The sequence below is a fragment of the Heteronotia binoei genome, chromosome 15, assembly GCF_032191835.1.
Source record: "Heteronotia binoei isolate CCM8104 ecotype False Entrance Well chromosome 15, APGP_CSIRO_Hbin_v1, whole genome shotgun sequence".
Lineage (NCBI taxonomy): Eukaryota > Metazoa > Chordata > Lepidosauria > Squamata > Gekkonidae > Heteronotia > Heteronotia binoei.
In genome coordinates, this window is record NC_083237.1 from 2,926,337 (window position 1) to 2,948,054 (window position 21,718).

Consider the following 21,718-nt stretch of genomic DNA (forward strand, 5'->3'; position numbering starts at 1 on the left):
TCCATTATTCTCTATAGAGACCAATTCCCTAAGGCTATAATGGAGATTTGATCTGTGCGTATCTGGGGCTCTGGGGGGGGGGCTGGGTTTTTTTAGATAAAGGCACCAAATTTGCAGCATAGCATCTGGTGCCTCTCCTCAAAACACCCGCCAAGTTTCAAAAAGATTGGACCAGGGTGTCCAATTCTGTGAGCCCCCAAAAAGGTGCCCCTATCCTTCATTACTTCCAATGGAGGGAAGGTATTTAAAAGGAAGTGTGGTCCTCTTAAATGTGACGGCCAGAACTCCCTTTGGAGTTCAATGATGCTTGTCACCCCTTGCTCCTGGCTCCATCCACAAGGTTCCCAGATATTTCTTGCATTGGACTGGGCAACGCTTATTACAAGCTGTAGAAGAAGAAGAAGATATTGGATTTATATCCCACCCTACACTCCGAAGAGCGGCTCACAATCTCCTTTACCTTCCTCCCCCACAACAGACACCCTGTGAGGTGGTTGGGGCTGAGAGGGATCCTCACAGCAGCTGCCTTTTCAAGGACAACCTCTGCCAGAGCTATGGCTGACCCAAGGCCATTCCAGCAGCTGCAAGTGGAGGAGTGGGGAATCAAACCCGGTTCTCCCAGATAAAAGTCCGCCCACTTAACCACTACACCAGACTGGCTCTCCATACTGTAGATTTCTTAGCTGTCAAATGGGAAGGACAGAGAGGCCTTTGAAAGCGGAGAGCCAGAAGAACAAAGGGAAGGAAAAACGTTACCTACGCAAAGGCTGCTGGAAATAAGAATGAGTTCCCAAACAAGATTAGCTTTATTGAAACAAGGTGAGGATATATAGCTTGGGGACCATACAGATTCCATTACAGGCATCCATGAATAATTAAAAGCTCCAATTGATCCCAATTTCTTCATCTTCCCCTCCCCTCTCCCTTCAGATCAAAAAGGTCCAGCCTCTCTGATCTGTTTCCTGCATTCAAAGCTACAACTTCCTCTTTGTCCCAAGCGCGTGGCGATCAGATATTAGCATCCATTTCCTCCTTTGGCCCAAGTTCCAGACCCTCCCTCTCTGCGTGTGGAGGAATAGGGGGGGGGGGGGCTTGATCCTAGCATGGATTCCCCCATTTCACAGGAATGGGGCTTTTCCAACCAACCGTTTCTGGAGTGCAAGAGGCTGGAGGTTCTGGGCTCCAGAACCCATTAGCTCCTTCACCTCTACCCATGTCTGGACACATTTCTAGAGAGGTCTCTGATCCCTCTTCGTCCCAACATCTCTTCAATGTAAGGATGGATACAAATGAGAAAGCATTAAGTGCAAGGGAAAAAAATGTTTGAAAAGGCGGACAACAGGCAAGGAAAATTCACCCAGTAAAAAAAGGGTGTTAAAAAAAAAAAAAGAAACATGTAAAATATACTGGACATTTTCTTTATACTAATAAATCCCTCAGAATTAGCCTGAAAAGTTCACCCCCCACAGCATCCCGCCAGGCCAAAAAGGGAGGTCTCCCAGCACGGAGACTCAGCTTACCAGAGCCTAGGCAAGTGGTTAGGGTGGCACGGTGAGACGGCACCGATGCCCTCCGGGGGCTTGGTCCGCTCCTGACCATCGGGGTGCAGGAAGACACAGGTGTCACCTCCTGGGCCCACCTGACTCCAGCGGAGTTCGTGCCCAGTCCCTGCAATGGGGCCGCAGGAGTTTGGTGCTAAATCAGCCGGTGGCCTAACCGCCTTGCCAAGTATCAGGCTGCCAGATAGGGCCAGCCCTTTTCCGGAGCTCTGCCCGCAGAGACCTCTGCATCCCTTCTCTACCTGTGGGAGGGGGCTGCGGGTCTCTCTGATAGAACGAGTTGGTTGACAGTAGGAGGGGCTCTTTGTGTTGTTCTGAGGGAAGATGCTCTCTATACACACTCACGTACCCCCCACCCACTAACGGTCTTAGGAGTGAAGCCCAGAATAGAACAGCAATAAAATAACAGCATAGACATTCCAAACCTGTTGAAATGGCTACATCAAGGGTCCCGCTGTGTGCCCCAGGGTGCCATGGTGCCTGCCCCCACACCTTTCCTGGCTCCCGTCAAGTGTTTTTAGAAAGGGGGTGGGGACAAATGGGGCTTTTGACCAGCAAGGCTTCTGGTCAGCCCCTAGAGATAGGATTAGCTGTGCAGATTTTTTTAAAATGTTGCTTCAGCAGCAGCTGCCAACTCAACACAAAGATCTGCACGGTGTGGTTGGAGATCAGCTGTGGCAGCCATTTTGTGGCAGCCATTTTGTAGTGGTAGCCATGTTGCGGCAGCCATTTTGAGGCAGCCATTTTGTGCCAGCCGTTCTGAGGCAGCCATCTTGCGGCTAGGCCCACCGTGTACTGCTTCACAATTCTGACGGTGCCCTCAGGTTCAAAAAAGTTGGGGACGTGACAGGGATATTTTTTTGGCCTGGATGGGGCCTGAAACAAACAAGCCACCCTTACCGTCTTCTGATACTATGACTATTGAACAAGGGAGAGTGGGATACGCATTTTCAAACACTGGAAATCAAAACCTCAGGATGGAATGCTATCCCACCAATAGCTCAACCCTGGAAGCGGATTGGTGGGGAATTGGAAGGTGGGGAGGTGGTGCATTTCCCCCTTAGCAGAGGGTGGCGTACGGCCCGTCGAGCACTTTGTAGCGGATCTTGGTGTTGGTGATGGCGCCGTGCTTTTGTCGCAGGTGAAGCCGCAGCTGGCTCTTGTGGCGGAAGCGCAGGTTACATTTCTCACACTGCCAAGAACAGACAGGGGTCAAACTGGCTCCAAGACTCCGGAGACACAACCTTTGAACAGCTGGTATCCCTCTGAAACCCTCCCTTGGCCATGATTTGTCGTGGATGAACAACGGTGTTGCTCTACCTTTACATTTCTATGGTGAAAACACCAGCTTCATTGGCAATTAGAGGTCAGCTGATGCACTCTGGTACCACTAAGGACTGTCAGGGGGTTGCATCTTCTGGATACAGGGCTTTTTTGTGTAGCAGGCCTCTTCCTGAGAGCCAGTTTGGTGTAGTGGTTAAGTGTGCGGACTCTTGTCTGGGAGAACCAAGTTTGATTCCCCCCTCCTCCACTTGCACCTGCTGGAAGGGCCTTGGGGCAGCCATAGCTCTTGCTAAGTGGTTAAGTGCACAGACTCTTATCTGGGAGAACCGGGTTTGATTCCCCACTCCTCCACTTGCACCTGCTGGAATGGCCTTGGGTCAGCCAGAGCTCTCTTATCTGGGAGAACCGGGTTTGATTCCCCACTCCTCCACTTGCACCTGCTGGAATGGCCTTGGGTCAGCCATAGCTCTTGCTGAGTGGTTAAGTGCACAGACTCTTATCTGGGAGAACCGGGTTTGATTCCCCACTCCTCCACTTGCACCTGCTGGAATGGCCCTGGGTCAGCCATAGCTCTGGCAGAGGTCGTCCTTGAAAGGGCAGCTTCTGGGAGAGCTCTCTCAGCTCCACCCACCTCACATGGTGTCTGTTGTGGGGGAGGAAGGGAAAGGAGATGGTGAGCAGGGTCAGTGCGTGGGAGTAGGCAAAGTAGGCAGTCGCCTAGGGCTGGGTGCCCCCTCCCTGACCTATGATTCTGGCTCCTGAGCGCTGTCCCCTTATCCTCTCCCATCACCAAGCTGCCGTCAACAAAGCCAAGCCACCCCCCTTTCCCCGATGTGTGACTCGGCCTCCCCCCTCATCCTCTCCTGCCACCCTCCTTCCTGGCATGGCCAGCAAACACTTATTCTCACTATTTTTTTTATAACATCACATTTTTTTGGAAAAAATTAAAATTAAACATCAGTAAATTGAAAATGTGAAATGTTTCAAGTTTGGCACGCTTCAATTTCCCTATTTTTTTTTTTAATAATGGGAGGGGGCGCTAATGGGTGATTCGCCTAGGGCAGGGGTGGGGAACCTCCGTCCCGAGGGCCGTATGCGGCCCTCGAGGTCACTTGTGGCCCTCGGGGACTGCTGGACTGAACCGAGCCATGTGGCAGCTTCCCTGGGGCCTGGCTGGCCAGCGAGGATCATGGGGCCCAGCCGCGCTGTGCAGCAGCCTCCCCAGGGCCAGGCAGGGATCACAGGGCCCAGATGTACTGTGCAGCAGCCTCCCTGGGGCCTGGCTGGCCGGCCAGAATTGCTGCAGGGCCTGGAAAAGTTACTGTCACCGTTCAGTTTGCACTTCATTATCCCAGAGGGTGTGGCCTATGCTAATAAGTGTGTGACCTAATATGCTAATATTAGGGGAAATGGTCTAATATGTTGTAAGCCGCCCTGAGCCACCTAGTGGGAAGGGCGGGATATAAATCTTAAAATAAAAAATAAAATAAAATAATATGCTACTGAGTTCCTGCTGGACTTTTTCTACAAAAAAGCCCTGGACCTATGCCTTTGCCTAGGGCGGTGGGTCGTGTGTATGTGTGTGTGTGCGCCACATCAGGCTCGCCTCACATGCCTTCAAATAGAAAAACAATTATTTGCATTAATTTTGCTGGCCTGAATCGTTCTCCCTTGGCAGAGCACTGTTTTTTAAGTTGATAATTTTTTTATGGCCCACGAATGATGTTATAAATATCCATATGGCCCTTGGCAGAAAAAAGATTCCCCACCCCTGCCCTAGGGTGCCAGAAAGCCTAGCACCGGCCCTGATTGTGAGCCGCTCTAAGTCTCTGATTCAGAGAGAAGGGTGGGGTATAAATCTGCAATTCTTCTTCTTTGCATATTAAACCACACACCCCTGATATAGCCAATCCTCCTGGAGCTTACAGTCGGCCCTGTAAGAAGAGCTTGGTAAGCTCTTGGAGGATTGGCTACATCAGAGGTGTGCAGCCTAACATGCAAAGGAGTTCCTGCTATAAAAAAAGCGCTGTCTGGATCCAACTCACCAGGTTTTAGTCCCCTTCTCAGGAAGAGAGCTCAGGTGTCCGGTCTTCCTGCCTTCTCCCCAAACAGGACACTGTGATAATGTAAACCAACAGTCCCTCCCATTTCCTTTGCATTATCGAGAGGTTGTGTTTTCAGTAGTTTTAAAAACACAAGACATGCTATTTCTCATGAAGTTGCCTTCTACTGAATCAGACCTTTGGTCCACCAAGGGCAATCTTGTCTACTCAGACTGGCAGCGGCTCTCCAAGGTCTCAAACAGAGAAAAGTCTTTCACATCTCCTACTTTGCATGTGATAATTTTAGTTGCAGATGCCAGGGATTGGACCTGGGACCTTCTGTGTGCCAAGCAGAGAAGAAGAAGCAGATTTATACCCCACCCTTCTCTCTGAATCAGAGACTCCGAGCGGCTTACAATCTCCTAGATCTTCCCCCCACACACAACAAACACCCTGTGAGGTGGGTGGGGCTGAGAAGGCTCTCACAGCAGCTGCCCTTTCAAGGACAACTCCTACGAGAGCTATGGATGACCCAAGGCCATTCCAGCAGGTGCAAGTGGAGGAGTGGGGAATCAAACCCGGTTCTCTGTGCACTTAACCACTACACCAAGCTGGCTCTCCACTGAGACTCTGCCAGTGAGCCACAGTCTCTTCCCTTTCTAGTTTATTACATCTAAAGAAACATTTTAATTTCCTTTTTTTTCCTCCCAAAACTTCAGATCGATTCATAACATCTTAATTCTAATAAAGAGAGTTATTTTCTTTTCAACAAAACATAGTAAGCCTCTGTAGGGGTTTTTGCCTGGTTTTCTGGTAAGAGCCCAGGAAACAGACCTTACGATTAATTCAGTTGTATTATCGAATTAAGGGTTGCAAACAGTTTTAATCTGATAGGGCTCAATTGTTGAAAAACCAATTCTGAGAGAACCCATTGGTCCAGATTCTCCAGTTGGGTGTAAGAGCATATTGTCTCATTAGAGACAGATAGAAAGAAAATTTCAGGTGAAAACAGAAATTAAAATGTTTCATTGTCTCTCTATCTCATAGGAAAGTGTTTGCTTTCCTCAGAATTTAAGGGCTTATTATATTAACTTCCCATTGTTTTTCTATGTCCCTTTCACAAAATCCTTGTAAGATCATTTGTTAAGACCCTTCAATGGGATGTCATATGTCTGAGTAGTTTGAGCCAGGAAAGAACCCAGCTCTCCCTAGAATAATAGAATCACAGAATCATAGAGTTGGAAGGGACCTCCAGGGTCATCTAGTCCAACCCCCTGCACAAGGCAGGAAACTCACAAACACCTCCCCCCACACACATACACATTCCCAGCGACCCCTGCTCCATGCCCAGAAGATGGCAAAAACCTCTAGGATCTGTGGCCAAACTGGCCTGGAGAAAAATTGTTGCCTGACCCCAAAGTGGTAAACAGCGTTTCCCTGGGTGTATAAGAAAGGGCCACGAGAACTAAGCACTGGGGAGGGACAGTGGCTGAGTGGTAGAGCATCTGCTTGGTAAGCAGAAGGTTCCAGGTTCAATCCCTGGCATCTCCAACCAAAAAGGGTCCAGGCAAGGAGGTGTGAAAAACCTCAGCTGGAGACCCTGGAGAGTCTGAATAGACAGACCCTGCCAGTCAAGAGTAGACAAGACTGACTTTGATGGACCAAGGAGGGTCTGATTCAGTAGAAGGCAGCTTCATAGGTTCATATTAGGGGAGGGGTGGTGGATCAGTGGTAGAGCATCTGCTTGGTAACCAGAAGGTCCCAGGTTCAATCCCTGGCATCTACAACTAAAAAGGGTCCAGGCAAGGAGGCGTCAAAAACCTCAGCTGGAGACCCTGGAGAGCCACTGCCAGTCTGAGTAGACAAGACTGACTTGGATGGACCCAGAGTCTGATTCAGTATAAGGCAGCTTCATATGTTCATTTATGTTCATTTGAACCTGGTTTTAAGGGAGGGATGGTGGCTCAGTGGTAGAGCATCTGCTTGGTAAGCAGAAAGTCCCAGGTTCAATCCCCGGCATCTCCAACTAAAAAGAGTCCAGGCAAGGAGGAGTGAAAACCTTCAGCCTGGAGATTCTGAATAGACAGACCCTGCTAATCAGAGTAGACAAGGCTGACTTGGACCAAAGAGGGTCTGATTCAGTAGAAGGCAGCTTCATAGGTTCATATTAGGGGAGGGAGGGTGGCTCAATGGTAGAGCCTCTGCTGGGTAAGCAGAAGGTCCCAGGTTCAATCCCTGGCATCTCCAACTAAAAAGTCAAAAAGGTGTGAAAAACCTCCACTTGAGACCCTGAAGAGCTCCTCCCAGTCTGAGTAGACAAGACTGACTTGGATGGACCGAGGGGGGGTCTGATTCAGTAGAAGGCCGCTTCATGGGTTCATATGTTCACTGATGCAACCCTTCCTGCTCTCCTGCTCATGAATTCCACCCACCCTTTAAAATTAGGGGAAAAATATTTCCCCCTTTGATGTTTCCCAGCTGTACTTCACCCCCACCCCATCTGCTACCCACAGCCTCCTTCCACACCCCTACAGCCATGGGGAGAATGGAAGCTAACCCTGGGCCTACAGCACTGCTTTCTGGGCCCCTAAGCCCTCTAAGGGGCTGAAGAATTCCAGAAGCCACCTGTGGTCAAGGACTACAACAACCCCCCCCCCCGCCGCCTCTGCTGAGCCCCCTTCACCTGGTAAGGCTTCTCTCCCGTGTGGATGCGGACGTGGCTCTTGAGGGTCTGCAGGTGCCTGAAGCGAGTCCCGCAGGTGTCACAGGGGTAGGGCTTCTCTCCAGTGTGGATCAGGACGTGGGCCCGCAAGTGAGCTACCTGGGAGAGGGGAGCAGCGTATTACAAAAACTGCCATTTTTTAAAAAAATGGCTGTCCTCTGCTCTGGAAAGGAAAGGTTCCCTGTGCAAGCACCAGTCGTTTTCAACTCTGGGGTGACGTTGCTTTCATGTTTTCACGGCAGACTTTTTACGGGGTGGTTTGCCATTGCCTTCCCCAGTCATCTACGCTTTCCCCCCAGCAAGCTGGGGACTCATTTGACCGACCTCGGAAGGATGGAAGGCTGTGTCGACCTGGAGTCGGCTAACTGAACCAGCTTCCGCTGGGATCGAACTCAGGTCGTGAGCAGAGGGCTCCGACTGCAGTACTGCAGCTTTACCACTCTGTGCCACGGGGCTCTATAAACTTCCCCTGTGCAAGCAGCAGTCGTTTCCGACTCTGGGGTGATGTTGCTTTCACAACGTTTTTACGGCAGATTTTTTATGGGGCGGTTTGCCATTGCCTTCCCCAGTCCTCAACGCTTTCCCCCCAGCAAGCTGGGGACTCATTTTACCGACCTCGAAAGGATAGAAGGCTGAGTCAACCTCGAGCCGGCTACCTGAAAACCCAGCTTCTGCCGGGGATCGAACTCAGGTCGCGAGCAGAGCTTAGGACTGCAGTACTGCAGCTTTAACCCTCTGTGCCACAGGGCTCTATTCCTCTGCTCTGAGCCTGCAGCTAAATAAAAGGGATAACTTTAAAAGGTGTGATAGAGAGCGTTGAAGCTGCAACTCCCACTGGAGTGACCTTAGCTGGCCCGTGGAATGGGCAGCCTGCCCCCCCCCCCCCCGCACTTCCCCAGATCCTTCTCACCTGCACAAAGCAAGAGCCGCAGGTTTCACACCTGAAGGGCTTCTCCCCTGAGTGAATGCGCAGGTGTGTCTTGAGATTGGCTGGTCGGTTGAACTGGGCCCCGCAAATCCTGCAGCGATAAGGTTTCTCTCCTAAGGGTGAGAGGCAGCCCATTTACGGCTCCTGAGAGCTGGCTAGAGCGATTCTTGCCTCCCTCTGTTTCAGCACCCCTTTTTTAAAATCCTGTTTTTTAAAATTTAATTTTACAACATATCAATTGATCACACGTGTCAGTCAATAATCCCACAACCCAACAGAACCCCAAACTGAAAATCAATTTTCCTAGGATGAAAGAAGAAGAAATTGGGTTTATATCCTGCCCTACACTCTGAATCTCAGAGCGGTCATAATCTCCTTTACCTCCCCTCCCCACAGCAGACACCTTGTGAGGTAGGTGCGGCTGAGAGAGCTCTCCCAGAAGCTGCCCTTTCAAGGACAGCTCCTACGAAAGCCATGGCTGACCCAAGGCCAATCAAACCTGGTTCTCCCAGATAAGAGTCCACGCACTAAACCACTACACCAAACTGGCTCTTAAATATATTATCAAGTTTTAAGTCTAATACCAGAAACAGCTACTGCAGTCCTTATAACTGTACATCCTGTTTAAAACCAATTTAACACAAACTAGCCTTGCACTTAGCAATGTCACTATACCCCCCCACCCCCAATTCTTCTGCCTGGTCAGCTACCAGAAAAAGCCAGGTGACAGCCAGGACTTAAGAACATTTGGTTCCTTCCTTCCCTCTCTGTCTCTCACGCACAAACTCCTCCTGTTCCTGTGCTTATTTGTACATAAAGCACATTGAGGACACACACGCACACACCTGCCACCCCGGATCTCTTCTCCCAAGGGAAGACCAACGCAGAGAGACCTTGTTCTCTCTGAAAGTTTTAGCTGTGCAGCAATGTGAAACACACGTAACAATCCGTCTGGCGGGGCTGCTTTTTTTGCAAACCCTCCATATCCAGTGCCCAAGCTTCACTCCTGTGAGAGCACCCAAAAGGTGGTGTGAGAAACGCGCTCGGGGGATGTTCCTGGAATGGGGGTTCCTGAGATTCGGGGCCCTCACCGAGAAAGCCTCCCTCTCTGCCTTCTTCGTTGTGAGCTCAGCCCCCAGGAAGACACAACCCTAGCCTCTCCTGAGCCTTAGAGGTGACTCCTTTTACCCTAAGGATAACCAGCTCCCAGACACACAAACCTGGCCTTTTCTCTCTCCCGCGTGAGCAAGCCTCACCTGTATGCAGAGACCGATGGCTTGCCAAGTTCCCTTTGTATCGGAAAGCGGAGTTGCAGAAATGGCACTTGTAAGGCTTTTCCTCCGAGGGGGGTTGTGTCAGGACCCTCTGTCCTTCCTCCTCCTCTTCCTCCTCGTCCGGATACCCTGAAAGACAAGCGTGCCTGTCAGATTGCCTTGAGTCTGGGGGGGAGTGATCAATGCAAAGTCAAAGTGGCATCATGTCTCCCTCCCGGCCCTGACAAACGGAATGTCTCAGAAGTTCTGAGAAGCCTGTCCGAGCAGCAACGTTGACTGAAGGGTGACATGATAAGAGGTTTACAAGATAATGCATGGGATAGAGAAGGTAGAGAAAGAAGTCCTTTTCTCCCTTTCTCACAATACAAGGACTCCTGGGCATTCCATGAAATTGCTGAGCAGTCGGATTAAAACGGATAAAAGGAAGTCCTTCTTCACCCAAAGGGTGATGAACACGTGGAATTCACTGCCCCAGAAGGTGGCGGTGGCTGCAAGCATAGCCTGCTTCAAGGGGGGATTGGATCAACACCTGGAGCAGAGGTCCATCAGTGGCTGTTAGCTGCAGCATATTGTTGGAACTCTCTGCCTCTCATGTTCTTATGTGACATGGCAACATGGCTTCTCTTATGTTCTTATGTGACTCAGAGTGTTGGACTGGATGGGCCACTGGCCTGATCCAACATGGCTTCTCTTATGTTCTTATGTGACACAGAGTGCTGGACTGGAGGGGCCATTGGCCTGATCCAACATGGCTTCTCTTATGTTCTTATGTGACACAGAGTGCTGGACTGGATGGGCCATTGGCCTGATCCAACATGGCTTCTCTTCTGTTCTTATGTGACACAGAGTGCTGGACTGGAGGGGCCATTGGCCTGATCCAACATGGCTTCTCTTATGTTCTTATGTGACACAGAGTGCTGGACTGGATGGGCCATTGGCCTGATCCAACATGGCTTCTCTTATGTTTTTATGTGACACAGAGTGCTGGACTGGATGGGCCACTGGCCTGGTCCAACATGGCTTCTCTTATGTTCTTATGTGACACAGAGTACTGGACTGGAGGGGCCATTGGCCTGATCCAACATGGCTTCTCTTATGTGACACAGTGTGTTGGACTGGATGGGCCACTGGCCTGATCCAAAATGGCTTCTCTTATGACGCATGCACAGACTGACATCCCCGGAGCCTCTGCTATACAGAAAGAACCTGCAGTTACTCATTAAGAAGAAGAAGAAGAAGAAGAAGATATTGGATTTATATCCCGCCCTCCACTCCGAAGAGTCTCAGAGCGGCTTACAATCTCCTTTACCTTCCTCCCCCACAACAGACACCCTGTGAGGTGGGTGGGGCTGGAGAGGGCTCTCACAGCAGCTGCCCTTTCAAGGACAACCTCTGCCAGAGCTATGGCTGACCCAAGGCCATTCCAGCAGGTGCAAGTGGAGGAGTGGGGAATCAAACCCGGTTCTCCCAGATAAGAGTCCGCACACTTAACCACTACACCAAACTGGCTCTCACTACACCAAACTGGCTCTTTAAGAGAGGGAGGCACTCTGCACATGCCCAAAGGTGCTCATTTCCAAGATGCTTCATATGCTTTGGAGCAGAGCGTCTCTCTCAGATACTCCACACTGGATGCACCGTTCCCCCCACTCCCAACTCACCTGCCCCAGAGGGCTCTGCTGGCCGGCCCCTGGAAACCTCTTCTGGAGCCTGGGAGCAAAGCAGGGGGGGTTGCTGGTCACAGGTGGGGCAGCGATGGGTCTGTGCTGGCATTCTGTAGAGGAAGAGGGGGTGAGACCCTGCTGGCTGGAAGTCGACCCCTCTGCCTTAAACCGGCAGGCATGCTGCAGGTGCAGCTCCGTGCCATCAGAGGCCAAGCTGGGGAGGAGAGGGGACCAAGCCCTGGTTCACAGGTGTCAAGACCAGATGCAGGCCCCACCCCAGACTTGAGCTGCCCACCCCACCTCCGGGAGCTGCTGACTCCTAGTCTTCGGGCTGCAGTTCAAGGCAGCCTTACTGGTTAGAACATAGGGCGTTTTCGCACTCACCTTCAGCCGGCGCGACCCCCCTCTTCACCGCGCAGGATCTGCGCGGATTTCGCACTAAATGCTGCGGAGCAGCCAGAAGAGCCGGAAACTCCCGTCGCAAAAGCCGCGCAAACGGAAACTGCTTTTTGGCGGTTTACGTTTGAGTGGCTTTTGCGCCGGGAGCTTCCGGCTGCTCCGTGGCATTTAGTGCGAAATCCGCGCAGATCCTGCGCGGTGAAGAGGGGGGTCACGCCGGCTGAAGGTGAGTGCGAAAACGCCCATAGAGTTGGAAGGGACCTCTAGGGTCATCTAGTCCACCCCACTGCACAACGCAGGAAACTCACAAATACCTAATAAACACAAATACACTCACAAATACCTAAATTCACAGGATTTCCATTGCTGTCAGGTGCCCATCTAGCCTCTGTTGAAAAACCTCAAAGGAAAGAGAGCCCACCACCTCCCAAGGAGGAAGCCTGTTCCACTGAGGAACCGCTCTAACAGTCAGGAAGTTAGAATCTTAGAATCATAGAGTTGGAAGGAACCTCTAGGGTCATCTAGTCCAACCCCCTGCACAATGCAGGAAACTCACAAACCCCTCCCCCAAAATTCACAGGATCTTCATTGCTGTCAGATGGCCATCTAGCCTCTGTTGAAAAACCTCCAAGGAAAGAGAGCCCACCACCTCCTGAGGAAGCCTGTTCCACTGAGGAACCGCTCTCTAACAGTCAGGAAGTTAGAATCCTAGAATCACAGAGTTGGAAGGAACCTCTAGGGTCATCTAGTCCAGCCCCCTGCACAATGCAGGAAACTCACAAACACCTCCCCCTACATTCACAAGATCTTCATTGCTGTCAGATGGCCATCTAGCCTCTGTTTAAAAACCTCAAAGGAAGGAGAGCCCACCACCTCCCGAGGAGGAAGCCTGCTCGATTGAGGAATCGCTCTAATGGTCAGGAAGTTCTTCCTCATGTTGAGCCGGACTCTTTTGATTTAATTTCATCCCATTGGTTCTGGTCCTACCTTCTGAAGCCACAGAAAACAATTCCACCCCATCCTCTATTTGACAGCCCTTCAAGGACTTGAAGATGGTGATCCTATCACCTCTCAGCCGCCTCCTCTCCAGGCTAAACATGCCCAGCTCCTTCAGCCTTTCTTCATAGATCTCCAGACCCCTCAGTATCTTTCTCGCCCTCCTCTGGACCCGTTCCAGCTTCTCTATATCCTTCTTAACTTGTGGTGCTCAAAACTGAACACAAGACTCCAGGTGAGGTCTTACCAGAGCAGAGTAAAGCGATACCATCACTTCACGTGATCTGGACACTAGACTTCTGTTGATACAGCCCAAAATTGTATTTATCTTTTTAGCCACCACATCACACTGTTGATGGGAAAGGGCAGAATATAAGCCAGAATCAACCCGTTGGTTCTGGTCCTACCTTCTAGGGCCACAGAAAACAATTCCACACCATGCTCTATAGGACAGCCCTTCAAGGACTTGAAGATGGTGATCTTATCACCTCTCAGCCACCTCCTCTCCAGGCTAAACATCCCCAGCTCCTTCAACCTTTCCTCATAGGACTTGGTCTCCAGACCCCTAACCATCTACGTCGCCCACCTCTGGACCCGTTCCAGCTTGTCTACATCCTTCTTGAACATATGAACATATGAAGCTGCCTTATACTGAATCAGACCCTGGGTCCATCAAAGTCAGTATTGTCTTCTCAGACTGGCAGCGGCTCTCCAGGGTCTCAAGCTGAGGATTTTCATGCCTACTTGCCTGGACCCTTTTTGGAGATGCCAGGGATTGAACCTGGGACGTTCTGCTTACCAAGCAGATGCTCTACCACTGAGCCACCATCCCACATTCTTAAAATGTGGTGCCCAAAACTGAACAAAATACTGCATGTGAGGTCTTACCAGAGCAGAGTAAAGCGCTACCATCCCTTCACGTGATCTGGACACTAGACTTCTGTTGATACAGCCCAAAATTGCATTGGCCTTTTTAGCCGCCGCATCACACCGTCGACAGGAGCAAGGCTCTAGTGAGGAGCGGCACTCTGCACTTGGCAGGGGCGCTGTTGGTTATGTTTTGCCTCTGGCGCCCCAGGGGGGCTGAGCGGTGGCCTGGCCTCCTCCGGGGCAGCTCCCAGCCCTGCCTTCTGGCTCCCAGTGGGGAGGAGAGATGCGGGGGGGGGGCTTCTCACCTGCCAGGAGCTGGCGCCCTGGGGGAGTCTTGATCCGTCTGCAGGGAGTTCAGCACGATGAAGCGGTACTTCTTCCAGTGGCAGGCTCTGGGGTCTGCGGCGGGCAGGACGCAGCGGCTGGAGCCCTGGGGGGAGTCTGGGCGCCCCGGAGGAGAGTGACCGGCGGCTCCCGGTGACAGCCCCCCAGAGCCCGGCGGCTCCTTGGCCTTGGGGGGGAAGCAGGGGCCCGAGGGCAGCCTCAGGACCTCCCCCACTGTGGTGGAGACCTCGTTGTGGCCCGGGGGGAGGAAGGTGGGTGCTGCCGGGGGGGTCAAGAGGAAGGGCACCCGGTCGTAGCTGCAGGGAAGAGGAGAACAAGAGAGAGGCGTCAGTTCCGATGTACACAGATGAAGCTGCTGGCGTCCCGTTTCCCATAGCCCAGTTCTGACCAGGGTGTGTGTGTGTGGTCCCGGGCACAGAGGGATTCTAGGAGGACTTTGGGACAGGGGGAGCCATCTCTCACTGGATCAAGCCCCACCACTCTTGGTCCAGCAAGGCCACTCTTGTCTAGGCAGACTGGCAGCGGCTCTCCGGGGTCTCCAGGTGGGGGTCTGTCCCCTCCTGAATTGGAGATGCTGCTGGGACCTTCTGAATCCAAGAATCCTAGAGTTGGAAGGGACCCCCCCAGGGTCATCTAGTCCAACCCCCTGTGCAACGCAGGAAATTCACAAACTCCCCCTAAATTAAGGAATGAAACATACATCTGCTCTCTGCCACTGAGCCACCACGCCCCCTTGCTCCGTCACTCGTCTATTTAAACTGACAGCGGCTCTCCGGGGTCCCAGTTCGAGGTCTTCCCCAGCACCTATTGACCGACTGGACCTTTTTAACTGGAGAGGCCTGGGTTCGAACTTGGGGCTTTCTGCATGACCAGCGGATGCTCTTCTTTCCACTGAGCCACCATCATGGCCCCTCGTTAAACTAAGCTGCCTTCTAAGGAGGCAGACCTCCCCCCCACCCCCCTCCCCCCCAGTCCATCCAGGTAAATCTAGCCACTCTCTCCCCAGGCCCCGGGGGCTTGGGCAGGGGTCTCTCTCCCCTTCTGTTTCGCTGGAGATGTCTTGGGGAGGGTGTTAAATCAGGGGTGTACATACTGCCCCCAGTCCCACCGCACCTCATGTTTCCAAGGTGACCCCCTAAAGGAAAGTGGGGGAGGGGGGGCTGAAATTCCAATCTGCTCCAAAGTGTGAGGATTAGGAAGTTTGCAACGCTTCAGTAATTATGGAGTTAACAGTTTGTGTTTGTTAGTCAAGAGAAAACCTGCAAAAGCCTGCAGGTCCACAGGGGTGGCCAACGGTAGCTCTCCAGATGTTTTTTTTGGCTACAACTCCCATCAGCCCCGGCCAGCATGGCTAATGGCTGGGGCTGATGGGCGTTGTAGGCAAAAAATATCTGGAGAGCTACCGTTGGCCATCCCGGAGGTCTTAGTTAAACGGCCTGCAATTAAGTGTTGTGATTGGAAATCAATGCATTGGCTATTCTGCCTTTGATGGCATCTCTTCTGCCATCTTCTTCTTCTGAGAGTCAGTTTGGTGTAGTGGTTAAGTGTGCGGACTCTTATCTGGGAGAACCGGGTTTGATTCCCCACTCCTCCACTTGCACCTGCTGGAATGGCCTTGGGTCAGCCAGAGCTCTCGCAGAGTTGTACTTGAAAGGGCAGCTGCTGTGAGAGCCCTCTCAGCCCCACCCACCTCACAGGGTGTCTGTTGTGGGGGGGGGGGAAGATAAAGGAGATTGTCAGCCGCTCTGAGACTCTTCGGAGTGGAGGGCGGGATATAAATCCAATATCTTCATCTACCTCACAGGGTGTCTGTTGTGGGGGAGGAAGGGAAAGGAGATTGTGAGCTGCTCTGAGACTCTTCGGAGTGGAGGGCGGGATATAAATCCAATATCTTCATCTACCTCACAGGTTGTCTGTTGTGGGGGAGGAAGGGAAAGAAGAAGAAGAAGATATTGGATTTATATCCCTCCCTCCACTCCGAAGAGTCTCAAAGCGGCTCACAATCTCCTTTACCTTTAGATTGTGAGCTGCTCTGAGACTCTTCGGAGTGGAGGGCGGGATATAAATCCAATATCTTCATCTACCTCACAGGGTGTCTGTTGTGGGGGAGGAAGGGAAAGGAGATTGTGAGCCGCTCTGAGACTCTTCGGAGTGGAGGGCGGGATATAAATCCAATATCTTCATCTACCTCACAGGGTGTCTGTTGTGGGGGAGGAAGGGAAAGGAGATTGTGAGCCGCTCTGAGACTCTCCGGAGTGGAGGGCGGGATATAAATCCAATATCTTCATCTACCTCACAGGGTGTCTGTTGTGGGGGAGGAAGGGAAAGGAGATTGTGAGCCGCTCTGAGACTCTTCGGAGTGGAGGGCAGGATATAAATCCAATATCTTCATCTACCTCACAGGGTGTCTGTTGTGGGGGAGGAAGGGAAACATTAGACAATATGTTAAACACGTTAATTACTTTAGTAGCTTGAAAATATAATGGCAGTTCCACTATTACTGTAATGCAACTGAAGTTTACGTTGTATTTAGGGCTGCCAGCTTCCAGGTGGGGCCTGGGGATCTTCCACTTTTCCAACTGATCTCCAGCTGGCAGAGATCAGCTCGCCTGGAGAAAATGTAATCGGTATTTACACTTAATCTCTACTGCACACTGCCAGCAAAATGTACAATATACGTACACTGTAATTACATATATATACACACACACACACATATATACATGATGATGGTGATGAAGATGATATTGGATTTATATCCCACCCTTCACTCAGAGTCTCAGAGCGGCTCACAATCTCCTTTCCCTTCCTCCCCCACAACAGACACCCTGTGAGGTGGGTGGGGCTGGAGAGAGCTCTCAGAGAAGCTGCCTTTTCAAGGACAACTCTGTGAGAGCTATGGCTGACCCAAGGCCATGCTAGCAGCTGCGAGTGGGGCAGTAGGGAATCAAACCCGGTTCTCCCAAATAAGAGTCCGCGCACTTAACCACGACACCAAACTGGCTCCGTACATACATTTATTTCGCACAAAAGTTTTAATTGTGCCTTTTCCCCACTTGTGTATTTTTAAATTTTTAAAATGAATCTCTTCTAAAAATTAAATGATAGCCTTATAGTTGTGGGTGGGCCCCCGATGTCGATATTTTTAGACCTAGTCCGCCGCTGCAAAGAGATTCCTAGTTTTGTTCTCTAGCTGTAAACATGTAGGAAGTTAGTGTCTTGTCCTTTCTCTTCCCAGAAGTTTACCCTTCCCTTATAGTTTTAAGCGAAGCCATCGTATTCTTTTAAACCCACACATGTTCTCTGCATGTTGTTGTTTTTTTGCTGTGCTGCTAGTTTCTAACTCTGCTAAATAATATTTTTCTCTTCAGAATATCCTGCACAAGGACAGGACCTGGGCGTCTCTCTCGCTGGCAAAAGGGTGTGTGTGGGGGGAATGCATGGAAGTAGGCTTGTCAATCCCCAGGTCCCAGCGGGGGTTCTTCCGCTTTCCCAGGCTCCTTCCCGCCCCCAGTCAGCTGGCCAGTGGGGGGAAGCCCCGCCCCCAGAGGACCATGTGCCTTTCCACATCCAGAGGCTTCAGTCTCCAATTGAAAGGCTTCCTCTTGGGATGAGGTGTCTGTGTTACTTTGAAGAAGCTGGCAACAACTTGTGAGTAGAGAGCCCAATCCGTCACTTCAGAGTCACCAGAAATGGGGGGGGGGGGGAGAGGGAAACATCTGCTGAGCACTTCATTATCCCCTATGTGGAGATCGATTCCTGTAGGGTATAACAGGGAATTGATCTGGAGGTTTCGGAGACTCTGCGGGAGCTGTTTTTTGAGGTAGAGGCACCAAATTTTCAGTATAATATCTAGTGCCTCTCCCCAAAGTATCCCCCAAGTTTCAGAAGGATTGGACCAGGGGGTCCAATTCTATGAGCCCCAAAAGAAGTTGCCCCTATCCTTCATTATTTCCTACGGAAGGAAGGCATTTAAAGAGGCGTGCTGTCCCTTTAAATGTGATGGCCAGAACTCCCTTGGAGTTCAATGATGCTTGTCACGCCTTTGTTCCTGGCTTCGCCCCAATGTCTCCTGGCTCCACCCTGAAAGTCTCCTGGCTCCACCCCCAAAGTCTCCTGGCTCCACCCCCAAGGTCCCCAGATATTTCTCGAATTGGACTTGGCAACCCTACATGGAAGAGGCATCGAGACACGGCCGCCTACCTGGCCTGGATGAAACGATGGCAGCTCTCGACCACGTGCTCCATCTGCAGGTAGGAGGCGGCGGCCAGGACGGCGGGCACGGTGCGCGGGGTGAGGAGCAGGCGGGAGGTGTACATGAAGTCGAGGAGGGCCTGGAAGCCGGCGGGCTCGATGGAGCTGGGCAGGCTCAGCACCCGCACCTCGTGGCCCCCCTGGCCCAGGAAGATGGAGTAGAAGAAGCCGCTGCGGAGCCCATGGAAGGCTGAATTAACCATTAGGCCAAGCAGGCACTGGCCAATGAGCCCCCACACTTTTAGGGGCCCCGGGCCGGCTCCCCCTAGGCTTCCCAATCCCCAGGTCCCAGCGGGGGATCCCCCGGTTTTACAGGCTTCCCCCCTCCCCCAGCCAGCTGGCTGGCGGGGGAAGCCTGGCCCCCACAGCCATCATGCACCTCCATGAACGATTCCCATAGGGAATGATGGGGAATTGATCCACGGGTATCGGGGGCTCTGGGGTGGCTGCTTTTTAAGGTAGAGGCGCCAAATTTTCAGTATAGCATCTAGTGCCTCTCCCCAAAATACCTCCCAAGTTTCAGAAGGATTGGACCAGGGGGTCCAATTCTATGAGCCCCAAAAGAAGGTGCCCCTATCCATCATTATTTTCTATGGAAGGAAGGGATTTTAAAAGGTGTGCCGTCCCTTTAAATGTGATGGCCAGAACTCCCTTGGAGTTCAATTATGCTTGTCACACCCTTGCTCCTGGCTTTGCCCCAATGTCTCCTGGCTCCACCCCCAAAGTCTCCTGGCTCCACCCGCAAAGTCCCCAAATATCTCTTGAATTGGACTTGGCAACTCTAGCTCCCCCCCCAATCCAGTTTCCCCCCTGCTTGCAGCCCTCCCAGCCTGCACGTGCAGCCAGCAACTGAGCCGATCTTTGCCCGACTGGCCTGGTGCGGCTGCTGCTGGTGTCATTGCCAAGTTTGCCTCTCTCTGCCCTCTCCCCTGCAGTTTTGGGAAAGGGGCTTTGGGAAAAGGGCCTGCAGGCTGCAGTGGGGACCGTGGGCGGTGGGGCGGGTGCTCCAACTCTGAGGTAATTTGTAAGGGCCCCCCAAAGATTTTGACTGCCTAGGGGCCTCCACAGGATTTAATCCAGCCCTGGAGGGAGAGGGGGGACACGGTTGCCAAACCCACGCGGACCAGATACCAGAGGACCAGGAGAGGAGAGCCCCGTGGTCTGGAGCGCGATGCATCCCCCCCCCCAGCAGCCCCGCCTCCCGGCATGTGTTTATTTCTGTCTCCCATTCGCCTCTCCCCTAGCAGCCTAGAAGAGCCTTTCCCTCTCCTCTGTCCTTTGGCCACAACAACCTTGTGAGGCAGGCCACGCAGAGCGTTTGGGAGGGGCCGAAGGTCACCCAGCGGGCTTCCGCGGCAGAAGTGGGAATTTGAACCCGGCCCGCCTGCCACTCTGCCTGCTCCACCTCATTGCAGGTGGGGGGCAGTTCTCCAGTTCCCCCTTCCCCAAATCTGGGCCCTCCTCCTCCTCTGTGGCCAGGTGTGGTGTGTGTTTCTTTAAGAGGATTGCATGGAACAGGCTCTTCCATACACATTGTATGGCTCTTGAAGCCCCCACCGTCTCATTGGCCTTCTTGGGGAAGGCATTTCTCTCTTTAAATTGCTTCTCCAAGCCAAGCCAGCAGGGGGCTTGGAGAACGCATTTAAAGTTAAAGTTGCTTTCTTTTCACCTTTCCCTCCCTCCCCCTCTTCCTATATTTGCCCGCCCGCCTTCCTGCCTTCATTCATTAGTGGTTTCATGGTGCAGAGTGGTAAAGCAGTAGTACTGCAGTACTGTGATCTGAACTCTCTGCTCACGACCTGAGTTCTATCCCAGCGAAAGCTGGTTCAGGTAGCCAGCCTTCCATCCTTCTGAGGTCGGTCAAATGAGTACCCAGCTTGCTGGTGGGGGGTGGGGGGATGGGGCAGAGTAAAGGACTGGGGAAGGCAATGGCAAACCACCTCGTAAAAAGTCTGCCATGAAAATGTTGTGAAAGCAACATCACCCCAGAGTCAAAAACGACTGGTGCTTGCACAGGGGACTACCTTTACCTTTTTAACTGGGACTTATACTCTGGGCTGACTTCATGGTCAACCCATGAGTCTAACAACTCTTATATCGGAGATCTCTAGAATGGGATTTGGGACTTAGATTCTAAATGGGAAAATGTAGACTAATAGGGATAAGTCACTGTTGGACTCATATTTTTCATTACTGCTTTATTGTATGTTATGCTTGGGCTTGACTGAATTCTAACTGTGTACTTGTTTTCTTAAATGTGCCAAGTTTATCCAACCGTTTGCTTTTCTATCCATATATTTTAAGCCTTCTAAAGGAGTCTTTTTAAGTCTAAAGGAACTGTAGGAGCAACAGTACTAATGCAATCTCTTGTTTTGCCTTTCTAACTATATTTGAAGCCTTCTATGCCAAAGAAAAACGTGGAGTCTGTCTTCATTCCTAAACAGTCCAAGAAAGTTTATCTTAGTCTAAGAAAGTTTATCTACAAGGTCTTATAACTTCTTAGTGAGTATGTATTAGCCTTCTGATAACTGCATGTTGTTTGATAATTGCAGGTTCTGATTTTGGAGTTTTATATTGTCGGAGGTACAATAGAATCCCCCCGACAGAAGGAAAGGTGGAAAGAAATCAAATAGAAGGGGAGGGGAGGGAGAGGTGGAAAGAAAGCAACTTTAACTTTAAATGCATTCTTCAAGTTGCTGGCTGGCTTGGGTTGGAGAAGGGATTCCAACGGAGAAAGGCTTCTCCAAGCAGGCCTGCTAGGCGGTGGGGGCTCCACAATATGTGTGAAAGAGCCACATGTGGATCCCGAGTCACAGTTTGACCACCCCCTCCTCTAGAGGACTTTATCCGATTGCTGAAGCCCCTCCCCTCCCCAAACCCCGCCCTCTCCAGGCAGTTCCCAGCTGGCAGCCGCAGAGACCTCGAGCGGGCGTGCGCCAGCCTCCCGCTGGGCTGGGGGGCCTTCCTATGGGGGAGCTTACCTGCAGGCAGTGAGCACGGCTTTGTGGGCCTGCAGGGGGCGCCCTCCCACCCGCAAGGTGACGTCGGTGAGCAGCTGGCGCCGGCGCAGCTCATTCAGGTTCAGCAGCACGTCGCTGGAGTGACGGGTGAATTCTCGCACATAGCCCGGGTTGGCCATGCTGCCTGCGGGAGAGGAGGGGGGCAGGAGTCAACAGGGCAGGGGAAGAAGAAGAAGACTGCAGATTTATAGCCCACCCTTCTCTCTAAATCAGGGACGCAACTCAGAGCGGCTCACAATCTCTTTTATCTTCTTCCCCCACAACAGACACCCTGTGAGGTGGGTAGGGCTGAGAGGGCTCTCCCAGAAGCTGCCCTTTCAAGGACAGAGTCTCAGAGTGGCCTACAATCTCCTTTCCCTTC

At 51.8% G+C, this 21,718-nt stretch overlaps 1 protein-coding gene across 1 annotated transcript; it reads right to left on the reverse strand.

Annotated features, from left to right (window-relative positions):
* Nucleotides 1-2,580: 2,580 nt before the first annotated feature.
* BCL6B (BCL6B transcription repressor) lies at nucleotides 2,581-21,476 on the reverse strand. The gene is made up of 8 exons (XM_060256490.1): nucleotides 21,319-21,476; nucleotides 18,287-18,508; nucleotides 14,044-14,379; nucleotides 11,471-11,583; nucleotides 9,792-9,974; nucleotides 8,518-8,648; nucleotides 7,569-7,706; nucleotides 2,581-2,751 (listed from the first exon to the last, which is right to left on the reverse strand). Exons 1-8 carry the CDS (start codon nucleotides 21,474-21,476, stop codon nucleotides 2,620-2,622), a joined length of 1,413 nt encoding a protein of 470 aa, XP_060112473.1. The 3' UTR covers nucleotides 2,581-2,619.
* Between the last annotated feature and the right edge of the window lie 242 nt (nucleotides 21,477-21,718).

What these genes read in the sequence shown, in the direction of transcription:
- BCL6B (XM_060256490.1), bottom strand. Translation starts at nt 21,476, where the DNA reads ATGGCCAACCCGGGCTATGTGCGAGAATTCACCCGTCACTCCAGCGAC. An exon ending in CCATCGGTCTCTGCATACAG is followed by an intron (nt 8,649 to 9,791) that starts GTGAGGCTTGCT and finishes TCTCACCCTTAG; the next exon opens with GAGAGAAACCTTATCGCTGC. An exon ending in CGGGAGAGAAGCCTTACCAG is followed by an intron (nt 2,752 to 7,568) that starts GTGAAGGGGGCT and finishes TGTTCTTGGCAG; the next exon opens with TGTGAGAAATGTAACCTGCG.